General features: G+C 43.9%; 2 protein-coding genes across 16 annotated transcripts in view; one reads left to right on the top strand and one right to left on the bottom strand.

Annotated features, from left to right (window-relative positions):
• The window catches only part of MAGI2 (membrane associated guanylate kinase, WW and PDZ domain containing 2), a 1,119,445-nt gene extending 1,093,136 nt beyond the window's left edge, over positions 1-26,309 (top strand). For 2 of the 4 annotated variants that reach the window (XM_031454751.2, XM_031454752.2), the window contains one exon: positions 22,403-26,309. In XM_031454751.2, coding sequence (XP_031310611.2) covers positions 22,403-23,016 — 614 coding nt within the window. In that variant the 3' untranslated portion in view covers positions 23,017-26,309. The remainder of the gene's footprint in view (positions 1-22,402) is intronic. The other 2 variants (XM_031454755.2, XM_031454757.2) reach the window with 1 other exon arrangement.
• The window catches only part of PHTF2 (putative homeodomain transcription factor 2), a 178,213-nt gene continuing 156,134 nt past the window's right edge, over positions 4,493-26,571 (bottom strand). For 8 of the 12 annotated variants that reach the window (XM_064487651.1, XM_031454768.2, XM_064487647.1 and 5 more), the window contains 9 exons: positions 20,764-20,909; positions 19,965-20,033; positions 17,221-17,310; positions 16,405-16,870; positions 15,850-15,957; positions 13,826-14,009; positions 12,652-12,895; positions 11,954-12,075; positions 10,951-11,219 (listed from right to left, as the gene is read on the bottom strand). The gene's annotated coding sequence lies outside the window, so the exon portion shown is untranslated. Of the gene's footprint in view, positions 7,649-10,950; positions 11,220-11,953; positions 12,076-12,651; positions 12,896-13,825; positions 14,010-15,849; positions 15,958-16,404; positions 16,871-17,220; positions 17,311-19,964; positions 20,034-20,763; positions 20,910-26,571 lie in introns of those variants that run through there. The other 4 variants (XM_064487643.1, XM_064487644.1, XM_064487645.1 and 1 more) reach the window with 4 other exon arrangements.

Below are 26,571 nucleotides of genomic sequence, written 5' to 3' on the forward strand. Positions count from 1 at the left end.
TTTACTAAGTAATAAGAAACACTGCTCAGATAATACACTTTTATAAATGTATTATCCTGAGTGTGTCTAACATATTACAGGTTGGTAATGAGAGAACAAGGAGGAAGATGAGTGACTGATGACTTTCCTGTTGACCATCGTATGTAGACACAGGCATGGGTGAGAACATGAATTACAGACACAAGGACTTTTAGGCAACTCTCAGGGGGAGTCACTGTTTTCTCCACCCAGGCTTTCCTCCTGAAATATCCCTATAAAAGGCAGAACTACCGCAATGTAATACACTCTGGATGTGGGAGACATGCCAGTGAGGACATTATAATGTCCACATGGTTATCCATTTCATTTCAGAGTCTTCATTCCAAAATATCCCCTGGGTGAGGCTTTCTCTTGAATTCATTCATTCCTCAAGTCAGTTTTTGGTGCAAGGTACTTTTGGCACTGAGAGGAACAGAAAGATGAATGAACCACATTTGTTTCCTAGTAGGCAAAGCCTACACAAGTCTATCAAAAGTAAATATTAGTCAACAGGTGCTCAGAAGAGGTGAGCAAAGTGCATCTTCCCCTGTGAGCTTATCAAAGAGGACTTCAGGAACTTGGTGGCATTCGAGCTGAGCCTTGAACAACAGGCCAACTTTTAAGTGGCAGAGAAGCAGTGGGGCAATCCAGTCATAAGCAAAATCAGTCCAAGTGAGGGCTTGAGAGTTAAGGCAGGTAAAACAATTTGGCCGGAGGGTGAGGTGCCTGTCAGAGAAACAGTGGGAAGGAGGGAAGGCCTACCATGTAAGCTTAAGCCAGGCCGTAGAGGCCAGAAAGTGGAGACAGTCAGAGCAGTGGGATTGCAGAAGAGAGGCTGGCAGTGGGGCAGCAGTGGGAACACTGCAGCATTGCAGATGAGCAGAAACGGGGGCCTCAGCGAGGGCGGGAGTGGAAAGGCAGGCAGAGACTCAAGGAACTGCCAGGTACCTTATTAAGGGAATGCGGGGGAGAACAACCCTGAGGCTTGGCTCCTGAGTGACTAATGGGCAAAGATGTGGGGGAGTCAAGATGGTGGCAGTTCATCGTTACAGAATCCAGGGGAGCTCAGCAGCCTCCTGAAAGGCAGCATGATCCACGCAGAATCTAGGCTGGTGCAATTACAGGCGCACCAGGAGATAAGCCCGTTCATTTTCTTCTCCTCAGGCAGTTCCATGCCAGAGCTTCCCCCGGCAGCTGAGCTAGACTGGTATCTAGGAAAGAAGATTCTTCTCCCTCCAACCCCATTTTAATAGTTTTCGCTGGAGAGTTTACTTGTGGATGATCTAAATCATCCTGCCCCAATCTCTTTCCTTTGCCGTTAAGACAATACAAGCAGAGCACATAACACCTACCCTCACCCTTTGGTTCTTTGTAAGAAGTGTCCGTTCTCTGACTAGTTGATATCATCATTTTACATCCTTTTGATGGGGGGTTGGTCTATACATCATATAAGGATTGATAAGCAGTTACCTAGCTATCTGGCTAGTGATGCAGAATGTCTTTAAGCTACTTTGTATCACCAGTTAATACATTTAATATTTCATGTTGTAAGCCAACATGCAAGAAGTGACTTTTAAATCTTTCAGCTCATATATATTTTCATCTGGGAAGAACATTTTATTAGCATATTTGATATCATCTCAAGACTTAATAGGGGCTTAATTCTATTAATAAAAACTAATTAAAAAATCATCATCCGTTTAAATTTTAGCTTTTGATTTAGTTCTTTCCTGCTTGGCAAATAATGGTTGCTGTAGCTGTCATGCAGCCAGTCCGTAGCTAGCTTTGTTCTTTTTAGAATTATCAGTTATTTGCTAAGGGAAGTTGATTAAAAGTAACAGTCTCAGAGCTCCCTTTGTGGCCCCACAACTTAGCCATAGCTCAGCTTGTCAGAGATCTGGGCAGATATTCAGCCTCAAATGAAGCTGTCCACTTCTTCTCTTCCACAGTCACCATCTTCAGCCCACAGGAGCCATGTCGAAGGCAACTGAAACTGAGTGGTCTGCCAGCCTCACCTATGATGGTCCAGGTCATCTCAGTTTCATTCTTAGTGGGCCTGATCCTGGAGACATTCCTACTTCTGGGCCCTTCTAGGTCCCAGAGAATGTGGGATGCCTTCCCTTGGTATTAAGTGCGTGGCTCCTCAATTTCTTATTCGAGTTCTGGAGATACAAGGCTGCCAGGTCTAGGGACACCAGAGACCATCTGGTTCTTGACCTTTGTGTCCACAGGAAGGATGCAGAGCTGCTCAGTGTCCAGTAGAGCAAGTGGCCTAAGACTTATGTATTAGGACTTAGTATGGGATGGCTGCTTGGCAGGGAAGGAGTAGGGAATGTGGACTGAATATCCCTGTAGAGGTTTGCTCCTTGCCTGAAAGCAAACCACCAGGGGGAGGACAGGATGCCTGTCCGTTCACCAACAAACAGCCTCTGGTCTCCCAGACCATGGCGGCTAATAAGGGCATTGCCATAGTCACCAAACATTTTCAATTACAGGAAAAGCCAGCTTGTTTCAGTGTGAAGCCAGAATGCATCAATTACAGAAAGTCTGTAGTTTGATCTAGCCCTGGTTCCAACTAGGAAAGCTTTTGAGCCACCACCACCCCCCACCCCCCCAAAAAAAAGGAAAGAAAGAAAAAAGCAGTAGCCAAGAGTAAACTAGCTAAGTAGCTGCCAAGAGAACAATTGAGTTTTTCCCTCACATGGTCTCATATATTAAAGTTAGCAGAACGTGATTGAAAAATAAGCATATGACGCTCCTATGGTTCTTTTCTTTTAAGGAAGAAGCCTCAAACCAGTCTGTCTTAAGGGAAGTTGGTCAAAGCAATGGTGAAGCAGGAAGGTCAGGTGATTTTGAAAAGTTAAAACATTTCTAATTCATCAAGGCTTACTAATTTTTAAATTAAAGCACTTTCACTTGCATCCATACTCTTTACTAAGAAAGAAAATTGCACATAGTTGTAAATGAAATGGGCTCTGATTAAATGAATTTTCGATCTCAGGTAAAGACAGAGGGCTTACCCCATGTTTATACATAACCATAAAATTGTTGGCTGGAACTGAAAAGGCTCATGAAGATGCCATTATTATTTAGGTACTTTGTCTCAAAAATATATTTCTGAAGAATTTTTCTGCATCTTATCAGTGAGTGTATAACTCTATTAATGTGCTTAACAAGTTAAAGTAAGATTTCTCAGTCTGTTGCCATCGAACAAGTCTTCTGTACAGCTGTGAAAACAAGGGCAGGGATGAAAAGCTCTACTAAAGCTCTGCATTAAGATAGAGGGGTTCCCTAGTCCAGCAAAAGGTGGGGCTGGAGTCTGAGGAGATCCTGGTGCCACTGTGGGTGGTTCTCAAACCTGTCATTTTGTCCCTGGAATGGCAGTGACAACAACCAACCTGTCTTCCTCATGGCTGTGTTGGGAGAGGAAGAAAAAGTCTCTACTCTCACCCTACACACAGACACACACACACAGAGACACAAAGACAACTCCTACTTAAAGCTGCAATATTGCCATTAGAAATAGTTGATGACAGTCTTAGAAAGAGAAAGAATGCCCCGGGAACTCTGGATCCTGAAAAGGGAACATTAATAGTGCTGTAAATTTGGGGGGGAGAAGTCATATTCTTTTAATGAATGTTTCTCATAACGTAACGGAATAAATAAAGATGACGTCCTCATAATAGAAGTACAAGTTATGACACAAATTATGCCCTTTTCCCATTTGCCTTTAATCAAGCTACCCTGAGAAGATGAAAGAGTAAAGAGAATGAGCTTGAACTTGAAAGAAATAAGATTTCTACCTGAGTAACTGTCTTGGTCCACTCATTGTCATCATTCTGTTTTGCATGTGCTTTAGGTTAGAGTTTGGCGCAAAAGTCCAACTTAGTAAAAATAATAGTGACACTGATAGTACATTAGTTCTTGGTATTTCAGTTTTTGAGACTGAAACTTTTACACCTCTTAAGGTTTATAATGGTTTCCCCTCCATAAACTGAGGGAGCCTGTGACCAGGGAGAGGCATTACCAGCAAGGACTGATTTGCCTTCATTCACTCTTTCCTAAAACAGCAGCATGACAAACTGACCGTGAGGACATTGGCCGCACACCGGTTAAAACTTCTTGGACTTGCTTGACCATTCAAGCTTAGATGCTAAAAAAGAAGGTGCTGACAGGCCATCCTTTAGGACTCTCTGAAACCAGAACCTTAATCTAGCTTTGACCAATTCTTTCCACCCCCAGAGGTCAAGAGAGCAGCTGTACTTCTTTAAAAGATTATTCTAAAACTTTAAGTTTCCAGTACAACTTCCTCTTGATCTTCAAGGCTGATATGAAGCTCCAGAGCACAAATCCCCCCCACAGATGTGTCCCATCCCAGATTCCACCTGCCACACCCAGAATCAGCAGGGTCTGTCTGGCTCACCTGGGGTTATCTGAAGCCTTTTCTTTAACCATTTTTTATTAACATACAGTCAGCTTACAATGTTGTGTCAATTTCTTGTGTACAGTATAATAGTTCAGTCATACATGTACATACATGTATTCTTTTTCATATTCTTTTTCATTATAGGTTACTATAAGATACTGAATATGGTTCCCTGTGGTGTACAGTAGGACCTTGTTTATCTCCTTTATATATAGTAGTTAGTATCGGCAAATCTTGAACTACCAGTTTATCCCTTCCCACCCTCCTTCTCCCCCGGTAGCCATAAGTTTGTTCTCTATGCCTGAGTCTGTTTCTGTTTTGTAAATAAGTTCATTCATATCTTTTTTTTTTTTTTTTTTAAGATCCCACATGTGTGGTATCATAGGGTATTTTTCTTTCTCTTTCTGGCTTACTTCACTTAGAATGACAGTCTCCAGGTCCATCCATGTTGCTGCAAATGGCATTATTTTATTCTTTTTTATGGCTGGATAGTATTCCGTTGTATAAATATACCACAGCTTCTTTATCCAGTCATCTGTCAGTGGGCGTTTAGGTTGTTTCCATGTCTTGGCTGCTGTAAATAGTACCTCTGTGAACATTGGGGTGCATGTACCTTTTTGAATTAAGGTTCTCCCTGGATATATGCCCAGGAGTGGGATTGCTGGATCATATGGTAAGTCTATTTTTGGTTTTATCCAAGGCTTCTTATACCAATTTCATTCACTAAAATGTAGCAAAAATTTCTTACTCTTTTAAGGAGTTGTTGTCAAGTAATACAGGTAAGGAAAATAATATATTCCACTCTCTATTTGTATAGTGTATCTTTCATACAAGGCAACTTCAAGTAGTTTAATAAGAACTTTAAGAAGGAAAGTAGTTAACATTTAACAGTGATGGAAACTGAGGCCCAACAGAGGTTAAGTGGTTTGCCCAAGGTCATACAGCTAATAAGCAATGGACAGTGTGCTGGAACCCGTCTTCTGACTTCAAAGCAGTGTTCTTTTCACTGAGTTGTGCCCGGCTGGCCTGATTCAAAGGCTTTACTCAGCTTGTTTCAGGGGTGCTGGGAGATTCTTGCATATTGTATATATTGATGTATTGATGGACTCCAGGGTCTTGAGGGTCTGGCAGTCGTGTCAGTCGGCTGTGTTTGGCATTTCCAGGGGTCACCAGCTGTAATACTCTGGATATGGAGAAAGCTGACTTGTTCAGAGTGATTCCTGGAGATTCAGTCCAGTCAGGCCTTCAGAGAGTCTCCAGGGGACAGAGTTTTTGTGGTTAACCAGTAATAACGACAGCATTTAACTCACTTTGCATTTACTTCATATCGACTGTGTGTCTGGCACTCTCACGGCGCCTTGGTTATTGAGCTCACTCAGCCTTCATGCACACTCTGCGAGGTGCGTACTATAACTACCCTTGTTTCACTGGTAAGAAAGCCAAGGCTTAGAGAGCACTGGTTGGCCTTGATCACGGAGGATGATCAGAGACTGGAACCAGGGCAATTTGACTCCACAGCGCAGACTTTTAAAATACTGTCTTAAAAAGCAATAGGCACCCCCGTTGGCTCAGGGCCTGTGACGTTTGCCAGAACAGGAAAGAGCTGCCATTTTCTTAGCACAACGAAACTATTGTGTTGTTTCTCTTTGGGTCATTTATCGAAGTATGTCAATGTAAGCAAAGAACGTATTCTTCAGCCACTGGGAACCCGAACAAAGGCTGCATGACCCTGACTCTTTGGGGTCAAGAGCAGAACTCTCCAAAAACCTTATTAGAGGAAAGAGAGGATAAGGGAAATAAAATTACTGAGCTGAGATCAGGAGGAGCCATTTAGGACCCATGTTTTCTGTACTCACAGATGATTTGAGTGTGTATTTTAATGCAATCACCCTTCAGCTTTAAAAACAGACCCTGGTAAAGGGAGCAGCTTCGCCTGCTCAGTCCTTCCTTTCTGACCAGCCTGGGGGCTGCAGGCCCTGTGTCCACGGGAAGGCGTCGCCGCTGCCGCTCATTCACTCCCCACCAGACCTCTTCGCCTTGTCCGCAGAGAAGCCTCACCTCTTAGAGTAGGGTTCTGTGAGATGGTGATGATGATGATTTTAGAAGGAGGGCTTATTTAAAGAAGGCCCATTAAATGAACTACTCAGAGGGACAGCAGAGCTTGGAATCTGGTAGATTCTGACCTCCACTTTCAGGCTGGCATTCAGGGAGCTGGGTTTCCAGGTTGACGGGAGCCTCCACTAGGGCAGAGGACTCTCCAGCTTCATCCTGAAGTCTCAGGTGACTGGCCCTGAGGGAATGTGGCCAGTGGATTTTCCTTTGCACCGGTGCTCACGATAAAGCACGCAGGCTTCAGGTAAGAAGTAGACATGGCCACTGGTGCTAAAACAAAAGAAGCCTCAGGTGTTTTCCGTCCTCCCCCACTACCATACAAAGCAGAGCAGCTGATGGAGGGATCAAATGATGCATAGGACGCAGGAGGGCAATGAGCTTTCTCCCCAGCTGCTCACCCTCCACTTTGGGCACAGTGGCAGGTGTAGGCATATCTTCAGGCTCCAACAGAGTTATCTAGACTCCTGACAGATGACCTACGAAAAGACCAGTCAAAGGATTAACACTTCTCCATCAGCCGTTTAGCATTTGTTTATTTCTGTGCAAATCACCAGTCATTCCTGAGTCGAACCGTATTGAACACGGAGTGATGTAACAAAAGGTAAACGTGAAGAGCATCTAATCTTCTCAGGTGAAAAGTACGTGGTTCCCATTATCCCCGTAAGGCCCGCCAATTCTGAGGTGGCCCCGGGTGCAGGTTGGAATCACCTGCCAAGTTTTATAAAAAACCCACATCTGGGTCCCATCACCAGAGTCCGTGATGAGTCCGGGTGCTTCCGCCAGGGGATTCTCCTGTGCCTCCAGGCTGAGACCCGCTGCTCTACTTGGACTGGAAGCGGAGGAGGACATCCTCATTCCCAGTGTAGTTTCTGGCCTCTGAACCCCTGTGGGTGACCTTGCCAACTCAGGGAAAGTTGAGCAAGAGGCAGGATGGGGCGTGCCTCTTCCCTCCCTAGGGCTGAGCCGGCCAGCGTCTGGGATCACAGGGAGGAGAAGCCTGTGGCCCCGCCGGGACACCGCCGTGGGGTGCTCATCCTTCTCGGGTCCTTGTGGGGCACCAAGCTCGCCTCTTTGCTCCTCCTGTGCTGTGGTCTGTGGAGAGGGTGGGAAAGATCTAGAATTACGCTCTAACCCCTTCTTGCTTGCATGGGTCCCCCAAAGGAAGTTGCTTACCCTCGGGCGCTTTCCATTGGAAAACATATACAAAGATACCTCCCAGCCAACGAGTGCACCAACGGGATGTCTCGAGAAAGCTCTGGCGAAAGGAGCCCATTTGCAGGGTTATTAGCATTACGAGTAATGACTTCCCTGCTGAAGTCTAATGTCTGTGTTAGAACGGCTGCACGTGTACTGGGAGCTGTCCTATGAATGACTCTACCCACACATTAACGTGAGGATTAATCTCGTGGCCTGCAGAATGGTATTAGCCGGTTGCTATGAGGTTCATCTCTCAAAACTGCTGATTTAGAATGCAAATCTCAGGTGGCAGTTAGGCGGTCTGATCCCCTCCACCGAGGGTAAGGCCGAAGAATTAGCAGTGTCTTAATTACTCATCTGCGGGTCTATACTCTTCAAGGCTGAGCCAGAATGCAGGAAGCCTATTGCCCTGGAAGAACCCACTACATTTTCCAAAAATTTCTCCAGTTCATTTGTTTCAAGCACCTTTGAATTCCTTTGGCATAATCGCCCTACCCTTTGTCAACACAAAGCACTTGTTTAAACGACTCAATCAGATCATGCCATAGGCGACTGTTTCCACTTATGATGAACTGCCTGTTTAGCACCAATGTGCCAGGCACGTTCAACAGAAGAGGAAGCTTCAAAAATGATTTTTCTTTCTGCTCTGGAGGCCCACAGAATAAAAACAGCCTGCTCAGAGTAAAGAAAAGATTATCCTCACTGATGAGGATCAGTGATTGAGGACATTTGGGAAAGCAGGTTGAATTTTCCAGATGAAGAACAACAAGACTTCCTTCTTGCCATTGATCCTCCTATTGACCTAGGACACAGAGTAAATTGATTAAAGAGACAGTGAATTTCTGCTTTTTCACAGGCCAGGAAGAGATTTCTCATGGATAAACGAATGTCACAAAATCCCACTGAAGGCAGGAATCTGGTACTGTTCGTCTTCATCCCAACGGTGGCACCATAAGGCACTGAATAAACACTTTGTTAGATTAATTCAATGTGAGGCATCAGACTGATTATTCCCAGCACTAATCACAGCTGTAATTTAGAGCATCAGGTTTTTTTCCCAACAGCTTTTCAGGGAGGAGATTGTCTTTTTTTTTTTTTTTTTTTTTTTTTTAAAGAAGTATGAGCAGTTTACAGTGTATCATTTTGTGGTGTACAGCACGAAGTTTCAGACATGCATATAAATACATTAATTCCTTTTAAATTCTTTTCACTATAGGTTACTACAAGACACTAAATATAGTTCCCTGAGCTATACATTAGAAACGTTTATTTTATGTATAGAGTATATGCAAGTATCATTTTTCCAATTTATTCCTTCTCAGCGCCCCCCCCAAGATAAGTTTGTTATCTCTCTGTGAGTCTTTCTCTTTCGTAAATAAGTTAATTTGTCTCTTTTTTTTTTTTTTAAGACTCTACTAAATGATACATGGTACTTTTCTACTCTTTCTGCCTTCCTTTACTTAGAATGACAATCTCCAGGTCCATCCATGTTGAGGCAGATGGCCTTATTTTATTTTGTTAAAGCTGACTAGTATTCCATTGTATAAATACGACAACCCTTTATCCAATCACCTGTTGATGGACATTTAAGTCATTTCCATGTCTTGGCTATCGTAAAAAGTGCTGCTGTGATCATCGGGATGCAGTTATCTTTTCAAAGTAGACTTCCCTGATTCCTAGGATACATGCCCAGGGGTGGGGTTCCTGGATCACATGGTAAGTCTATTTTTAGTTTAATGACGAATCTCCATACTGTATTCCATAATGGCTGCTCCCAAACTACATTCCCATCAGCAGTGTGGGAGGGTTCGGTTTTCTTTACACCCTCTCTGGCATTTATCATTTGTGGACTTTTTCTCAATGGCTTTTCTGACTGGTGTGAAGCGATAGCTCCTTGTAGTTTGGATTTGCACTTCTCTGAGAAGTAGCAATATTGAATATGTTTCTGTGTGCCTATTGCCCATTTGTAGGTCTGCATTGGAGAATTGCATATTTAGATCTTTGGGCCGTTTTTGGATTGGCTTGTGGTTTTGTTATTAATAAGTTGTGTGAGCCGTTTGTATATCGTGGAGATGAAGCCCCTGTCACTTGCATCGTTTGCAAATATTTGCTCCCATTCTGTAGGTTATCTTACTGTTTTATCATTTCCTTTGCTGTGGAAAAACTTACGAATTTAATGAGGTCCCACTGTTTTTTGTTTTTTCGCTTTCATTCCCATTGCTTGTGTTGATTGCCCTAGGAGAAAATTGGTCAGAGTTATGTCGGATGATGGTTCACCTGTTTTCTTGCTAGTGTTTCCGACATTGTTTATTTTGATGTCCTTTTTTATGTCTTCATGTTTATTCTCTTGGTGTTAATTATAGATACTACGTTTCTAACTGTGGCTTCCTCTTTTCTATAGATTCATGTGTTCTTATTTATAGATGTTTTAGTAGGATAGGTCAAGTATTTATTTTTATTTTATTTTTTGTTTGAGAAGTTCTTTATTGCTCCTTGTACTCTAAAGTATAAAGTTTCTGGGTAGAGTATCCTAGATGTGGTCTTTTTTCAAATTTAATTGAAGTGTAGTCAATTTATTTGTCAGTTTTTGGTGTACAACATAATGTTTCAGTCATACGTATACATACTTATATTTGTTTTCATATATTTTAGGTTGCAGGTTATTCTCATTCAAGACTCTGAATATAGCCTTCCACTCCCTTCTGGCCAGCAAGTTTTGTGTACAGAAATCAGCTGATAGTGTTACATGGGGCCCCTTGTAACTTAAGTTTTTCTCTTGCTGCCTTTAGAATCTTTTCTTTAGCTTAATTATAATATGTCTTGGTCTGTTTGGGTTTATCTTTGGGGGGACCCTCTGTGCTTTCTGTACTTGGATGGAAGTTTCAGTCATGACTTCTTCAAATACCCTTTCAATCCCCTTTTTTGTTTCTTGTCCTTTTGGGACCCCTATTACATGTAAATTGGCATGCTTTATATTATCTCTTAGGTCCCTTATGTTGCTTTCATTTTTTTCACTTGCTTTTCTGTCTGCTGTTTCGATTGGGTGGTTTTCGTGATGCTAGTTTGGTTTTCCTGACACCAGTGCTGCTTGTCCATGGGACACTTTGAATAGCAAGGTTTTAGCATTTCATACAATTTTCTGTCTAAAAATTTTCATAATGTGTGTAATATGTTTTTTTCATTGAGCAGGACAGTAATACAACAGAATTAAGTTTTATTATATCAAATGATGTCTGTGCGCTATATAGATTTGTATACTGATACATACACATTTATTTCAAGTATACCAGGTCTTTCCACAGTTCTCTCAATGATGAGGGTTGGTTGTGGTTCCATTTCCAAGAGAGGAGCGCTCTCCGACTGATGTATTCATTCTTCATTCATTTGCTGTTTGTTAACACTCAGTGTGGGCCCAGCACTGTGTTAAGACTGGGGTCACCACAGTCGACAAGACAGATCCCAGTCCCTGTCAAAAAGGATTTGTATTTGAGAAGGGAAGAGACACAAACTGTGGTAAACATTGTGAAAGAAATAAAGGAGCTGAAATAGAAAATAACCACTCTGGAGGAGATGGTGAGAGAGGCCTGGCTGAGGAGGTGGCACTGAAGCTGAGTGGTCTGCTCATGTGAAGCAACAGGGGGCCAGGTGTTTAGGCAACAGCTGTGCACACAGCCTGGGAGCCACTTCTCCGTCAGCAGCACGTGTCCTGAACAGAAGGGGGCTGCAGTGCAGGCATGTCGCCCTCCCGGCTGAGTCTGCATCGCTGCCAGTAAATGCACTGCCGACCTCTCTGCCTGCCCGGCCTGTGTCTGTCTGGAGCCCTCACCCAGCTGCACTAGTGCTTTCTGCAGGGTTGCTGGCACACTAGGAGTTTTCTACTTGTGCACAGACCTGTAAAAATCCTAGGACCTGTGAAGCCATCATCTGCAGTGATTTGATAGTCAAATAGTGTTTTGGGTATTTCTTCTCAGTTCAATTTTATTTCTGACTCCCAACAAAAAGCCTTTTCATTTTAGCAAAAGATATTAAACATGCTGGAAATCAGCTATTACATATATCAGGCCAAAATGCTACAGAAATTGATACCCACTGGTTTGTTTCTAGGAAGACATGGGGCTTTGTTTGCAGAAATAAAAATTCATGGGCAGCCTTTTTCAGAACCCAGTTAAAAAGGAGAGCTTTAAGGTAAGGCATACTCACTGTCTGGACGGATGCCTCATGGGCTCAGGTCCTTTCTCAGGTGGGTTCTCCAGGAGGTAGATCTACCAGCATCTGTAATTGTTCATCCTTCTCTGGGGCTATAGCGCTGCTCCCATCGTCTTCTGCAGGATAAATGGGAAACAAGCAATAAAACTCACCTCACCTTTTGCTTCTCTTGCGAACTTTAAATAAAAGTGACATAAAGGCTAAAAGGGTGGAAGGGGACAAGCCGTGCTCAGCGTCACCTACCAGAGAGGCCCCCGTATCTCACGCGGCACCCTTGCCTTACGTAAGCTCACTTTCCCGCATTGTACTCATCCATAGCAGACTTGTTACTATGACTTATTTGTAAATTAACTTTCTGGGTCTTCCACTCTGAAAGTTAGGTCCACAAGGACAGGTATATTTCTAGTGCACTGATCTGTATAATGTAAATAGTAGATGCTCAGTAAGTATTTGTTCAAGGAGAATAATGAACTGCTGAAGACGGCAGGAGGGCAGGTTTGGTACTGCATGGCTGAGGCCATCTGCTGGCACCCATGCACCCGTCATGGCCAAGCAGGTACTCTCGGCAGGAAGGTGGTGGTCATGTGCCGTGACGCCATGAACACTGTTTCTGGCAATTTCTCAGAAACAAGTTAAAGTGCCTGGCCTTCCTCTGTGAGCATGTGAACACCAGCTGGTCCCACGGCATCTACCTTGTACAGCCCCAGTCGCACCCTTTGGCCTTCAGAGGAGGCCTGTGGCCCACAAGACGCAGCGAGGCGGGGGCCATCCTGACTGCCTGCGGTGCTAGATGGGATCCCTCGACTCTCTGACAAGAAAACGTGGATGGTGGTTCCTGCTGTCCTCAAGGTTGTGTGTCTGCAGCCTTTGTGAAAATTTGTCCACCTGGGACGCTGGGCTCAGGAGGTTGGCTGGAGTGCAGAGGTGACAGCCACCCTGGAAGAGAAGAGGAAGAAGGCCAAGTTTCTTTACTGGAAGAAAAGAAACAGCTCATGGGCTACAGCAACAAGCCTCCAGCCCCCGGGCCTGCTGGTCTGAGCTCAAAAGACTATTCCTTGTGCCTGATCTGCCCTTCCTCCAGCGCCACCCTGGGATGTGGGGACCCATGGGCAGACACCCAAGTGCCACAGGCAGCCTGTTGACACACAAAGGGCCTTGGTCACGACTTCTGATTGACTTTTCTTTAAAAAGTTACTTCATTCTTAAACACCTCAGAGCTGTGCTAGCATAATTTGTCTATGACTTTCTTGCTCATCAGTAGAAGGAACGGTTACTTCAGTTTCAGTATTTGCACAAGTGAGCTTGAAAACTAATTGGAGGGGAACCCTGCATTGTGAGTAGGGCGTGTGTCTGAAACATCCCACACAGTCATATACGATCCTCTGCTGCTGTCAGAGTAGACGAGAAAATGCCTGTGGAGGCTGCGCCTGGTGTGGTACAAAGGTACTTACAGATTGTCAGGCTGGGGACACATGCATCCAAGGGGTTACGGGCACTGCCCTTGCTGCTTACCTGTATTTTGTGATCAGAAATGAATACGTTTTTAAAGAGGGGGAGAGGATGGATAGAGCAGCTGGCTACTGGATCCCAACACAGATGAGAGGACAGTATTTTTGTGTGTGGTGGGGGGAGGACATGTCTAAGGATAGCCTTGATAAAATATGGTAGCACGACGATTCTAGACACAAGAGCTTTCTTCCATGAGTTGATTTCTTTTTGAATAGCCACAATTGTTAAAAAGGGACTTTATTTCCTGGGGACGTGTTGATGGGGATACAGCTGCACGTCACACAGTCTAGAAGTGAATTAACCTGACGCCTGAGTCTTGTCCCTGGACGGCTTACAGGGAACATCTTGTTTACGTACCCCAGAGGTGTGGATTTAACGAGTCCAAGAGCATCCTCTGAGTAACTCATTTCCCCTTCTTCCATCTTGGGCGAGAGGTGGCTGTAATCTGTCTCCATCATTTCTCCCATGAACCAGGTACGTTATGGTTGATTATTCTCATCCCTTATTTCCACTCTCTGCCATTTCAGACAGGGCTGTATTTCTGTGATGAAGAACATGATTCCAGAAAAGCTTTGAGATTAAAGATGCCTTCTAAAGATAAAAGTAAAACCTCTTTAATTCAGATTCCGTTAGCTCCATAAATTCAGAATTCATTATCAGTTTCATGGGGCTGAGACTTATCTTAGACCAGTGGTAAGGGAGGGAGGGAAGTTACTAAGCCAAGTGGTGGGGAAAACATTGGCTAGAGGTGTAACCAATTTAAAAAACCCCTTCACACCAGGGTTTAAAACAGTTCAGCAGCAGTGAGCGGTGGGTATAGCTCAGTCACAGAGCACCTGCTTAGCATGCATGACTTTGAGTTCACTCCCCACTATCTCCATGTAAAACAAATTACCCCCCCAAAATATAATTAATGAAGATACTTTTTTTTAGAAGTTTATCAGGACTATTTTTTAGTATTTTTTAAATTGAGGTATAATTACAGTAAAATTCACCAGTTTAGGGTACACTTCTACCAGTGTTGAAAAACCCGTACTGTGATATAATCACCACCATAATCAAGATACAGAACAATTCCATAATCTCCCCAGATTCTCTCATTCTCCACTGTGGTCAAGCCTCTGGCTACCACTGATTAGTTTAGTTTACTTGTGTCTGTTGGAGACTGTCACATGAAGGGAATCACACAGTATGTAACCTTTTGAAGCTGCCTTTCACTTAGCATCTGCAATTCACTCGTGTTCTTGGGTGTTTACCCAACATTCTTCCTCTGCAAGTTGCTGGCTTACTGTTTCTGAAGACAAACAGGTTCAGTCTCTACTCACAGCGCTGAGGCTCCAGGTGACCAACACAGCCTGGGCAAGATTCTGGGAAGGTCAAGTCTGTCCTTCCCAAACTGGAAATGCGCTGCAGACATTTCCAGCCCCTTAGGCAAAACTTCCCTGTGCTTTTGTCTCCCTTCTGTAAAGTCCAAATGCCAGCTACTAATCTAAGAAACTAATCTATTAAAGAATCTCCCCTTTCTCCTTTTATTACCCGCTAATGGGGCTTTTTGCATTTTAACAGGGGCTTTTCAAGACTCTGCTTTTTTCCTGCAGTAATTTTCAAACTGTTCTGTTGGAGCGTCAAGATTCCTGAAAAACGGTCTGAAAAGCCACTGTAGGTGGGCGTGGGGGTGAATGGTGAGACTTTGGACCCATCCAGCCAACCAAAGCAGTTACATTTTTATCTGTTATATACTGGGCTTTTCTGTAAGATTTTATTTGAAAAGAAGAATGTGTTGCTTTCTGAAACATGCTTGGAATAAATATACTCCATTATTATTAATAACCCTGTCTAGCCCTGAGATCTTCCCTCTCAGCCATGGAGGTAAAGTTTGCTACAGCTTTACTGCTGCTGCATCTTTGCATCAAACAAATATGGTCACAATATTTAAGGTTATTAATGTTTATAATACCTAGTTTACATCTCTCTGGTAATAAAACTGAAACAAATACATGTTTGAAGGCCATTAACAATGCCTCCAGACTGGAAACAATGCTTCAGTAGGGGCAGAAGCAAAGTAAAATAATTTGTTCTCAAAATTTTTTAAATGCATATTTTTCTTATTTGTACTTTGTTACAAAAAGCAATCACCTCAGTGATGGTTGAACAGATCCAAATGAACCATTATGGTTTGAACACATCCTTAAAAGATTTTTGTTTTGAATACCACATGATTTCCCATTACTGTCCTCTGAGCTACTCTAATCATTTTTATATTTTCCTATATTATTCTAAATTAGAAGAAAATATATTTCAATACAGCTGCTTAAGTATTCTCTAACCCAGCCAACTGTAGGTTGAACCAGGAAAGGTTTATTATAAGAAGTAACACTTACCAAATCCATAGATCTCTTTGCAGAACTTGTATTCATTTGAGCAAAGGATGTAAAAAGTGTTTCCAATCTCTGAGTATTTTCAATTCAATTCAGATTCAGAGTGTGACACTGAAAGGAATATTTTTAAAGTACATATTATTATCCCCGTCCTTAAGAAATCTAATTTCATTATTCTCTGATCCCAGCTTGTATGTCCAGCATTTCCACAAATCAGAACCCTGACTATGGTGACTGTTCAAGGTTCAAACACACATGGCATCTCAGAGTCTCCATCTGGAATAACGATGCTCTGCTCCTGACAGCCACGTTAGGGGGAGTTTCTGTCACTCTGCCCCAGAAAAGGTGGGCCCCATTTCTCAACCAAAATACCGGCCAGCAAAGGGGTCTCGGGGTGGCGTTTCAGCTGAGCCTGTGGAACCTCTCCCAGTTCATAAAGTCACTCAGCAACTGTGCCCCGCCCCCTCCCAGTTGTGCAGCCTTGAGCAGGGTTCCTGAACTCTTTATGCTTCAGTCCCCTCATCTGTAAAATGTGCGAGTTTACATGTGAGTAAATACCTTTCAAGGGTGTAGAAGAGTGCTTGGTCCCTGAGAAGCACCATGCTCTTAGCTGTTGTCATTATTAGTCACACCAACAGTGGTAGCAGTATTGTTACCTTCCTGAAGACTCTAATCCAAAAGGCAGCCACGGGTCTCTGAGTCCCAGCCCTAGAAAGAGAAGCGCAGGGACTCTTGCTCAGGGCTCAGGGGAGGATGCAGCCCAGTCCGGGAGCCCTGGAAGGCTGTCGGGTGACGGGTGGGGCAGGAGACGGGCCCTCTCTCCCTGCGACAATTGCCGGCTTCCTTCTAAGGGGGTCCTTTTCCCTTCAGCACAGGATCCAGTGAACTCTTCCTTGATTTGAGTTACATTCTCCTCTTCCGTACACATTTTTGCTGGAGATAACAGCCGCTTGGGAAAACCATAATGCAGATACTTATTTACCACAATAAGTAGTTTATTCCTCGCAGGTCACCTCTCTGTCACCTGGTTATATGCCATAAAATAAACAAGCTGTTGAAACACAGTAGATAAGGGTTTGTATTTTTTTTAATCTCAAGCAGATGAAGTAAAAATGCATTTTATTTTCCAGTATTGCTGGTCTCCTACAAGACAGTTTAGGAGGTCATACATGTTTTAACTCAGCAAAAATGGTGTTTGTGTGTAATTTGGGTATATATTACTAATACGTAATTATGTACTAATCAGTCTGTTTTCTGGGAGAGATCCAAGCTGGCTAGAGCTGACCGCAGGGAAGGGAAGAAATCGAGCCTAACTTCAGGGAAGGGACTTGTTTCTCCCCAGATGGTGTTTAAGACATTTAGGGTCTGACTTACCTGTGGCTTAATCTGAACGTTCACTGGCACGTTGACTTATGATTCCCCAGGGATGAAGCTCCTTCAGGCAAAGTCATTACATCGTGATGGCTGATAAGATTACAAAGGGAAAGAACATCTGTTAAGTCAGATGTACTCGGACCCAGAACTTCTCTGTATCCCTCCCCATCCCAGGGGCCACAGGTGAAAAGCTGAGAACGCATCCTAATGGACCTTCTGTCACTGGCGTCAGCACTCTTCCCCTCAGACGAATTTCTTTCCTCTCCCACTTATACACAGTATCATTTCACCACCATCCTCCCTCTGAAGGCATTTGGTTTCAAGTTGTCCACTTCCATTTGTGGAAAAGATTTATTTATTCACCAGATACACACTGAACATGTATTATTGTGTCAAACAGTATGCTGGGTATTCAGTCCTCTGTGATGAACAAGACCAGTGTGGTCACTGCCCTCATGAAGCTTACAGTCTACTAGTTGTGACTGATGTTCATCAAATGAGCAGGCAAATATGTAATGACAAATTGTAAGTACTATGAGAAAATAGAGACGAGACACTCTTGAGGAGAGCGGAGTACCTGCTGGGGGTTGGGGTCCTCTGGGGTGATATTTAGGAGTCCTAAAGAGTGAAAGAGAGCTCACCATGTGAATCGCTGTGGGGAGAACCTTCCGGGCAGAGTCATCAGCAATGACGTACATCCCAGGTTACAGAATGAGCTTGGCATGTTTGAGGAACTGCACAAAGACCAGTGTGGGTGGGGAATAGGGGGTGAATGGAGATGAAGCTGGGGAGGCTGGCAGGGGCCAGATCATGCAGGCTTTTGTGGACCATGTTAGTAATTTTGTATTTTACTCTTAAAAGCGGTAAGAATCCACTAAAAGTTTTAAGCAAGGGAATGACGTGATCAAATTTGTCTGAAAGAGGCTGTCGTGGATGCTGAGTGGAGAGTCACTAGAGGCAGGAAAGAGCGGAGTGGGTCATGTAGTAGCCCAGTGAGGAACAAGAGCCCAGCAGGCCCATCCCTTGGGTGTGGTAACTACGTTAGCTGTCCTGGGCTCCGAACTCAAGGGAGGGTGTGTGGTTCACAATATACTGCACGTAACTTCTGTCCAAACAACACTGAAATGCAGTTTGGAATTTCCTGTCTTTACCAGTGCCCCCAAGGGTCTATGAAAGGTGCCTGCACTGTGGCCTCCTTTTAAATGTGCTTTTCGCAGGCAGCCCACGTGGGCTGCATCCTTCCAGGACTGCCCTGGATCTTGAACTAGGATGGTGAAAGTGCAAGGGGTCACGAGTTGACAGAGTCCATGTATATTTGAAGATGAGACTAAGAAGCCTTGCAGGTGGATTGTATTGTGAGATGAGGGAGAGAAAGGAGTCAAGGATGACACCCAGTGATGGGAAGATAAGGAAAGAATACAGAATAGGCTTGGGAAGAACAGGTTTCTGTTTGGGGCTTTTTAAACTGAAGATCTGAAGATGCCAGTGACCTGTCTGAGCAGAGAAACCGAGCAGGCAGGTGGACACATGAGCACAGAGCCATAGCACAGAGCTCAGCAGAAGCACCTGGGAGGACTGTTGTTGTAGAAAAGACCATAAATAGACAAGAACACCTAGGAGAGATGATGAAGAAAGCAAATGACCCAGCCCTGAGGAAGGCTACATTGTGAGGTCAGGTAAAAGAGAAGGAACCAATGATGTAAACTGAGAAGGACTGGCACAGGGGGAGAATAAAGAGCAGGAGGATGGAGCATCAGGGAGGCCTAGAGCCCAGCTCTTTTCGGGGAGCAGTCAGCCGTGTGAAATGTGGTGAGATAAAGCCGCGATGACACTGCGAGGTGTCCTCTGGATTTGACGGCAGTAAGATCATGGGTGAACTTGAAGAGAGCAGTTGCACTCAGGTAAGGATGAGAGAGGGCAGGTGGAGGAAGCCAGTTTTGGAATAAAAGGCTTTTCCCTTTCTCATGACAGCCATTGGGCCTAGGGACGTTGTTTGGAAAAAAGGGCTGCAGAAATCCCAGCCCACATGGCTGATTTTGTCTTTCTAGGATGCGTCCCTGTACTTCTAATTCCAGTTAGAACATCTCCTACAGGAAGAGTGTGTGAAGCTCATCCTCCTGGGCAAGAGCTCTGAAGCGAACACAAGCACATGCTTTAGCCAGTGGCCAGGTTCGAGGGAAAAAAGACAGGGATGGGGGAAGGGCGGCTGAAGTAAGGTTCGAAGGAACCAGAACTAAGTGTGGTTAATTCTTCTGGTTACTGCACGTCAAAATTCCACAAAAACTCGAGTTTGAAATGTTACAGAAGCGCTCCCCCTGCCCTCTGCAGTCTGTGTCACCCTGACAGGCAGGTGAAAGGTGGGAAAGGGGCCGCTTGGCACCTGCCCTTGTTGCTTCATGGAGCTTTGCAGGCTCATGCTCGGGGCGGACATTGCAAGTCTGCTAGCGAACCAAAGAATTCTTGCCCAGAAAAATGAAAACTGTGGACCCACATATATATAAACGTCCATCTTCAAATCACTTTGCTTTATGATCTAGTTCGTTTTAATTTTGGACTAATATTCTTAATCAGCAGTAGCTTAAAACATTTTAGCTTTTTAATCTTTCCCATTAAGTATTTAATGATCTATAAATAAATGCTTGCAAAATATTTATCATAAGAGATTCTTTTGTATTTTAAATAATTTCACCTAGTGTATCGTTATATGTAAGACATTCAGAAATAAATGCTAAAAGTATTCTCACCAGTGCTGCGGTCTCATTCCTGTTGGTCAGCAGTGGCCACTGAGCATGTCCATGTCACATGCTTTAATCCTATTTGCAAGGCGACATGTTAGAAAAATTTTCTAAGTAAAAAGAGTCAAGAAACCAGCATTTTCCTCCTGGCTGACCCACTCTGTAACCTTGGTCAAGTTACTTAACCTCTCTCTGCTTCAAGTCCTCCCCTCAGGAAATAGTGTGACTAGTATCACCCTCCCTCTGTCTCAGAACTGACTTGACTCTACCTCATGTGATGTCATGGTGGGAAAAAAGAGCTATTAAAATGTGAAATATTATCACCCTGGTCCAAGTCAGAGATTGCTACTGCACAGCGACCCTCCAGTGAAGGCCACTTTTAACTCCTTCAGACAGTACCTTCCTTTATGGGTGGAATTGCCACCTCCTATCATGTTTCATTTTAAAACTAACCCAGCCAGAAGCAGAACACATTTGAATTTTCATTGAAAACATGTGCATTTGAGGATTTCAGAATATTCCTGGAGGTAACCAAGGATACGTGCAGCAGAGCAACACCTTCCACCCCACCCCTCCACCCCGGGAGCCACAGCATGTGGGAATAGCTGACTTACTGCACTTATTTAGAATCTCACCTGTGTGTTTGCTAGTTCATGTGGCCAGATCACTAGTAGACAGCCACCAAGGCACAGAAGAAAAATCTGACTCAACTACATGTGAAAAATCGTTACAACTCTCTCACTGCAAGGTGCTTTTTTCCCTTTGAAGTGCACGTGTCACCTCTACGAGGTAAACGTTGCATCCCTACCTTATAAATGGAGAACTTCAGGCTTAGAGAGATTGAGTAGTTGGTCCCAAATCACATTGCTGGTAAATGCTGGAGGCAGGAGTAGATTCTAGGTTTCTGATGCTTTTCTTGGATGCTTTCACCAAGTGAACATAATGGATAGCAATCTATGGAAAGAAGGAAGAGAACAGTGTGCCCTAAATACTCTGTTCAAATTTCACATCAAAGGAAAAATTTATTCTATAACTGATCTGATACTCTGGGTAGCCAGAATTACTGGAACTGTCAACCCCGCTGCCCTCTTTTCTCTCGTCTCTAATAAATCAGCATCAAAGGTACCAGATAAGAATCCTCAACTTTTAAGCAAAGTAGACCCTTGACATTCACAGACTGAGTATGCAGAAGGGCCACAAATAGTCTCTGACATGTTGTAGTAGCAGGAATTTGAATCACATGCACTGAGGCTGGTGTGTGGGACTGAAATCTCTTTAGCCAGCGAGGGAGCCTTGCTGCCACCCACCATTCAGGTACCAATATGGCTTTGTTCCTCATGACTGTATAACAATTCTATGGAGAACAGTTATGCTCTCCAATAATATTTCAAAATTTGAGAATTTCTACAGGCCTTTGGACATACTCCTCACAAATATCAAGGGATCACTGTATTGGATTTCCCTACTTTAATTTTGCTTTAGTGGCCAGAAACTCAAGAGCAATGTTAGTGCTCACAGGAGTAACTAAACATAGCAGATTCCTATCTGTCCTCTTTCTGCTTGGCTTCTGACCAGTGGTTTCTTAAAAAAAAAAAAAAAATCTCATTTTTATCATTCTAATTTGTATGCATTTTGCAGTAAATTGTCACAAATCCTTTCTTAGAGATCTTAAATCCCAAATAAATGTTGAAACTAGGTTTCCTAGGAAGAATCATTTGTCTTAGTCCCAGGCCTTCTATAACATCAGAACTATTAAAAAGAATTAAGGACGATGATTTCTAAAAGATAAGACAACAACGCTTTTAGAAGAATTGATCCAAATTCTGTATCTGGTGATGGCTAAGAGTTACGCGTTCAGTGACACCTAATGGTTAAGACAGTCTCTCAACTTCCTCCAGAGGACTCAGACCAGTATTTCTCAAAACTTGGTTCTCTGACCATTTTCCAAATCATCTCTGTGCCTGTTAAAAATGCAGAGAAATTCCTGGACCCTGCGCTACTGAAATCTCTGGGTCCAGCCAATGTGGCATCCGTATTACTCACAACTACCCCCGGAGATTCAGATGTACACTCGAGTTTGAGAACCACTGGTTCATGTGCTGCCAAGTCAGCCATCCACAGAAGACTGTCGGACCTGATGACACCCACGGAAGTTAGAAGTGGCCAAGGCGAAGGGATGGGTTAGGCCGGGGCTTTGCGACGACCTTCCCGATCTGTATCAGTGAGGGGAGGTGGGGGGCGGGGGTAAAGACCGCGGGGAACAACACAACCCCCCGGAATAAGGTCGGCTGCCCTCTTGGCAGTGAGGGTGGGGGTGGCAGTGGTTTGGGGCCTTGAAAGCAGACGCCCCTGGTCCTCTGCTCTCGTCCTTGGCGCGGAGGGAGGTCGCGGGAGCGTGGAAAGCCTGAGCGGCGCGGCTGCTAACGCCTGTGCTTCCTGCCCCACAGATGAACCCAGCTCCTGGAGTTCTCCCGCTGCCGCCTCCCCAGGTCTGCCGGAAATAGGCGTCTCCCTGGAGGACGTCCTCTCTCCATTCTCTCCATCACATCCAGCCCCACCCTCCGACCCTTCCCACCAGATAAGCCCAGACCTGACGTGGGATATCAAAAGGGAACACGACGTTAGGAAACCAAAGGAGCTTTCAGCCGGCGGCCAGAAGAAGCAGCGCCTCTGGGAGCAGAGCGAGCGCTCGGCCAGCCCGCAGAGGGCCGCTCGGCCAAGGCTCGAGGAGGCGCCCGGCGGCCAAGGGCGGCCCGAGGCCGGCAGGTCCTCCTCGGAGGCCAGGGCGCCCGGGCCCGCGGCGGGGGCCGGCAGCAAGGAGGGGCCGCGCGGCGCGACCAGCCCCGAGCTCTGCGGGCGCGAAGGCCCGGGCGGCGGGGGCGGGGGCGTGCGGGAGGCCGAGGGCAGGGCGGGCGTGCGCGCGGGGCCCCGGCAGGGCGCGCGGCCCCCGGGGAGCGGCCCCGCGCGCAAGGCCGCCGTGGCGCCGGGGCCCTGGAAGGTGCCAGGCTCCGACAAGCTGCCCGGCGTCCTCAAACCCGGCGCCTCGGCCGCGGGCAGATGAGCCCGCCGCCCCGCCTCGACGCCTGCAGACCGTTCTTCTTAGGTTCCGTCTCACGGCGTTTTTAATTTATTTTCACTGTCACACGCATAGATCCCGGAGGCACCAAGGCCTGAGAGCATCGACGTGAAGTCCCGCGTGTCCAACGGGCATAGGCCGTACGGCGTCCACGCGCAGACCTGAACTGATCCGAAAGCCCCTGCTTCCATTGCTAGGGCTTTGGCAGCTATGGAAGAACCAAAATAACGTGAAGAACATAACAGAGAGTGCAGTGTAGCTTTAGTTTTAAAAAAAGGAAAGAAAAAAAAAATTCCCCCCACTGCATGAAGGATTTGGATGTCATCCAACTTTATATCAAGAAACTGGACAAGTTAAGAGCAATCACAAACTGGAATATCGCCTTAAAAATCAAACTGCACGGAGCAAGCTGAAAGTGAGACAAGATTATATCTTTTAATTGATCTAAAGAGTTGTAAATAAATTGTTCTTGACATATCTAGACAGGGGTAAAAAGGTTTCTTTGAAACATTTAGAACTGTTCGCCCATGACATGTTTCCACGGCTCACCCGTGGCATCCATCACCCGTCTTAGCAGCAACGTTCCCTGCAGACTGCAGGATGAGCTAGAAATTAGTGAATTCATTGATGTGATGCCATTTTTACTGCCATTTCTGTAATCACATTTCTGTACATTTTCAGTGGTAGAAAAGGTTTAAAAATTGTGTCCTAGGGAACAGTTTGCCGTAAGTCCGAACTTTGCAGTTTAGCTGATAGATCTTAATTGGTTTTCGTCTAAAATAAGAATTTTATAATTGAAGGACCACAATTCCTTACATCAAGATTGGGAATGCTGCAGTTCCTTTATGAGAAGGCTTTCCTGTTGTCTCAGGCTCAGAGATAGGAGCTGCTTTGACAGCAGTGCTTCATTTCATTTGTTTCGTTGTCTTTAAAAATCCTCTTTCCATTACTTCACTTTCACTTTGATAGAGCAAAGTATTTCTCAGATTATAATGACTCCCTAATATTAAAAAATCATTATTAGGACCAATTTATTTTCATTAAAGAACATGGATCTTCTTAGCATTCCTTTCTGCTTATCTTTCTTATTCTTTCTCCGTCTATTTCCATTTGGTTTGCTTTTTTGTCTAGATATTTCTGTTTATCTTCCTCTTCCATGGTTGATCCTCTAGTAAAATCCTAAAGCTTGCCTTTCCTCTGCTGTTTTAATATTTCTTTGTAAGACGTTACCTTCAGTTAATTAGCCATGCACTTACTTGTAGCTACACATATTAAAAGGCAAATGCTTCTCTTTAATAAGACCTGAATGAAAGAAAGAGGCTTCATCCTTCCCATATTCTGCCCCTCACAAGAGTTCAAATGCAAATAAGCCTCACCTCCCTGCACTTGAAGTCAAGGAAGTAAAGAAGGTCAGGTCCATCACTGGAGGTCACACATAACAGCCTCCCTCAGCTGACTCTTCCTCTCTTTGTAATTGCAGTTTCCTGAGCACTAGCTGTTTAATTTCCATCAGGCATAGGAATAGTTCAGTTGTTTGACAAGAGGAGAATATGCTTGAAAGCCTCAAGTGAAGAGTCTTGCAGCTTGTAAAACAATTTCCAAAAATGAAACCCATTCATCATAAACAAAAGCACAAACACATGTAGCAGTTTACAGTACTTTTGGTTTAATCTCAATTAGTCTTTCTACCCTGGACTAGAAATCCAGTATAGTTTGCCATTAATTTATTGAATCTGGTTTTGGACAATGCTTCTGTAGTGTAGCTGCACGTCCCGGTACTGTATCCTCTGACCTTGATTTTCCATTTGTTACAAAAGGATTAAAAACTTGAGATTACGCTTGCATAAACTATGATTTGCACAGTTCACAGCTACTATTTGTGCAGCTATTGCTTTATGCAGCTGTAATCCATAACCTGTGAAGACAGCACATCATCTAAATCCCATTCCAAATAATACTTCTGTGTAGTGTTAGCTGTGAATTTACCCTGTACAGCTGTATCTCTATAAATATAATTACATGTATTAATAGTCACAGAAAGACTGTAAGTGAGCAACTATTTTTATGAAACGCACCACTATGGATAAATTAACTTTTACAGAAATCTTGTTTACTGTATGATATTCTAAAACACTGTCAAATAAAATATATATCCAAAAATATTTTCTTTTTCCAACTATACAGGCTGTGTGTTAATTTAAGGTAAATAATTACTGGAAGTTAACTTGATTTTTTTTTTAAACTGTAGTATTCATAGACTTTTTAAAGTATAAGTTTAATGCCCCAAACAGGACTTCTTTGAAACTTGAATCTAAATGCAGTGGCATTACAAGGAAAAAAACTGTTGACCTTTTTCACCCAAGTAAACAGAGTTTTCTCACAATCTGGTTGGTATTTGCCAATCAGCTAACTGTATCATATATGAATTGGCAGTATGTTTCTGTTGCTTGCTACATTGATTGATACTTAGCCTTTTTCCCCCAAAAGGATTGACGGTATCAATCAACAATAAATTCCATCACATTTTTTCCTTTTAATTCTGAATTTTTTTTCATGCAAAATCCCAAGGAGTTAATGCAGAAGCCAACACTTAGTGAACATCAGTGTAGGGGTCCAAAATGAATAGCTGAAAATGCCATTAGCTACGTAGGACAATACCTGCGCTAGGGAGAAAAGCGAATTCGCAGTAATAGGATGATGATAACCCTGCCATCAAGGAGATTCAGTCTAAGAAACAGTTCTCAACCTTACTCCTGTCAAGACTTCCCACTGATGTCAACAGGAGGCCTAAAATTCCTAAACGGACCGCTTTTTAGCCCAATATAATTTTTTAAATTAAATCTATTATGTATCACTCTTAGAAAAGGGAAGAAGTTGAAATGTAGAATCAACCACAAAAGTTGAGATATCTGTAATATGTCATTCTTTACAAACTAATCTGAGAAAGGCCAAGTGCAGGCTGAAAAAAGCAAGACTTATAAAACGATATAGTTAACAAAATGGGGTGTAAAAATTAATAATGCACAGCTGATTACTGTTTTAAAAGAAGAAAAGTCCTCAGGACATCAAGCAGGTTAGAAGTCAAAGACCAGTGAGATTAAGGCAGGGGCAGAGCAGGACTAGGTTCAGGCAGGTAAAGAGCCTTATCTTGAATCAAATGTCTCCAAGGTCAGGCAGGAAATTATTGAAAAAATGGAGAGCCAGGTGGGGACAAGGCCAACCCACAAGCACATCCCTCCTCTAAAGCTGTCATTTTGTCAAGCCCAAGTCTACCGTGAAACCATCTTTCAGTTTCTCAAGAGAAGCTTTTTTTTTTTTTTTTTAAGAAAAAGAAATCAGCTTTTTATTTGAAATTTTATAGTTTTTAAAGTTTGGCAAGTTTAATTCACATTTTTAAGAAACACTGAACAAGAAGACAAAACACAACCACAACAAACCACCTGCAGACCAAGCCAGGCCCACAGCGCACCAGTCTGCAGCCTCTGTCTTGGAACAATGGCCAGGCTTTCAGCAGAGAACCCTTCACTTTCATCAGGGGCT

This window comes from Camelus dromedarius, chromosome 7 (assembly GCF_036321535.1).
Source record: "Camelus dromedarius isolate mCamDro1 chromosome 7, mCamDro1.pat, whole genome shotgun sequence".
NCBI classification, from domain to species: Eukaryota; Metazoa; Chordata; class Mammalia; order Artiodactyla; family Camelidae; genus Camelus; species Camelus dromedarius.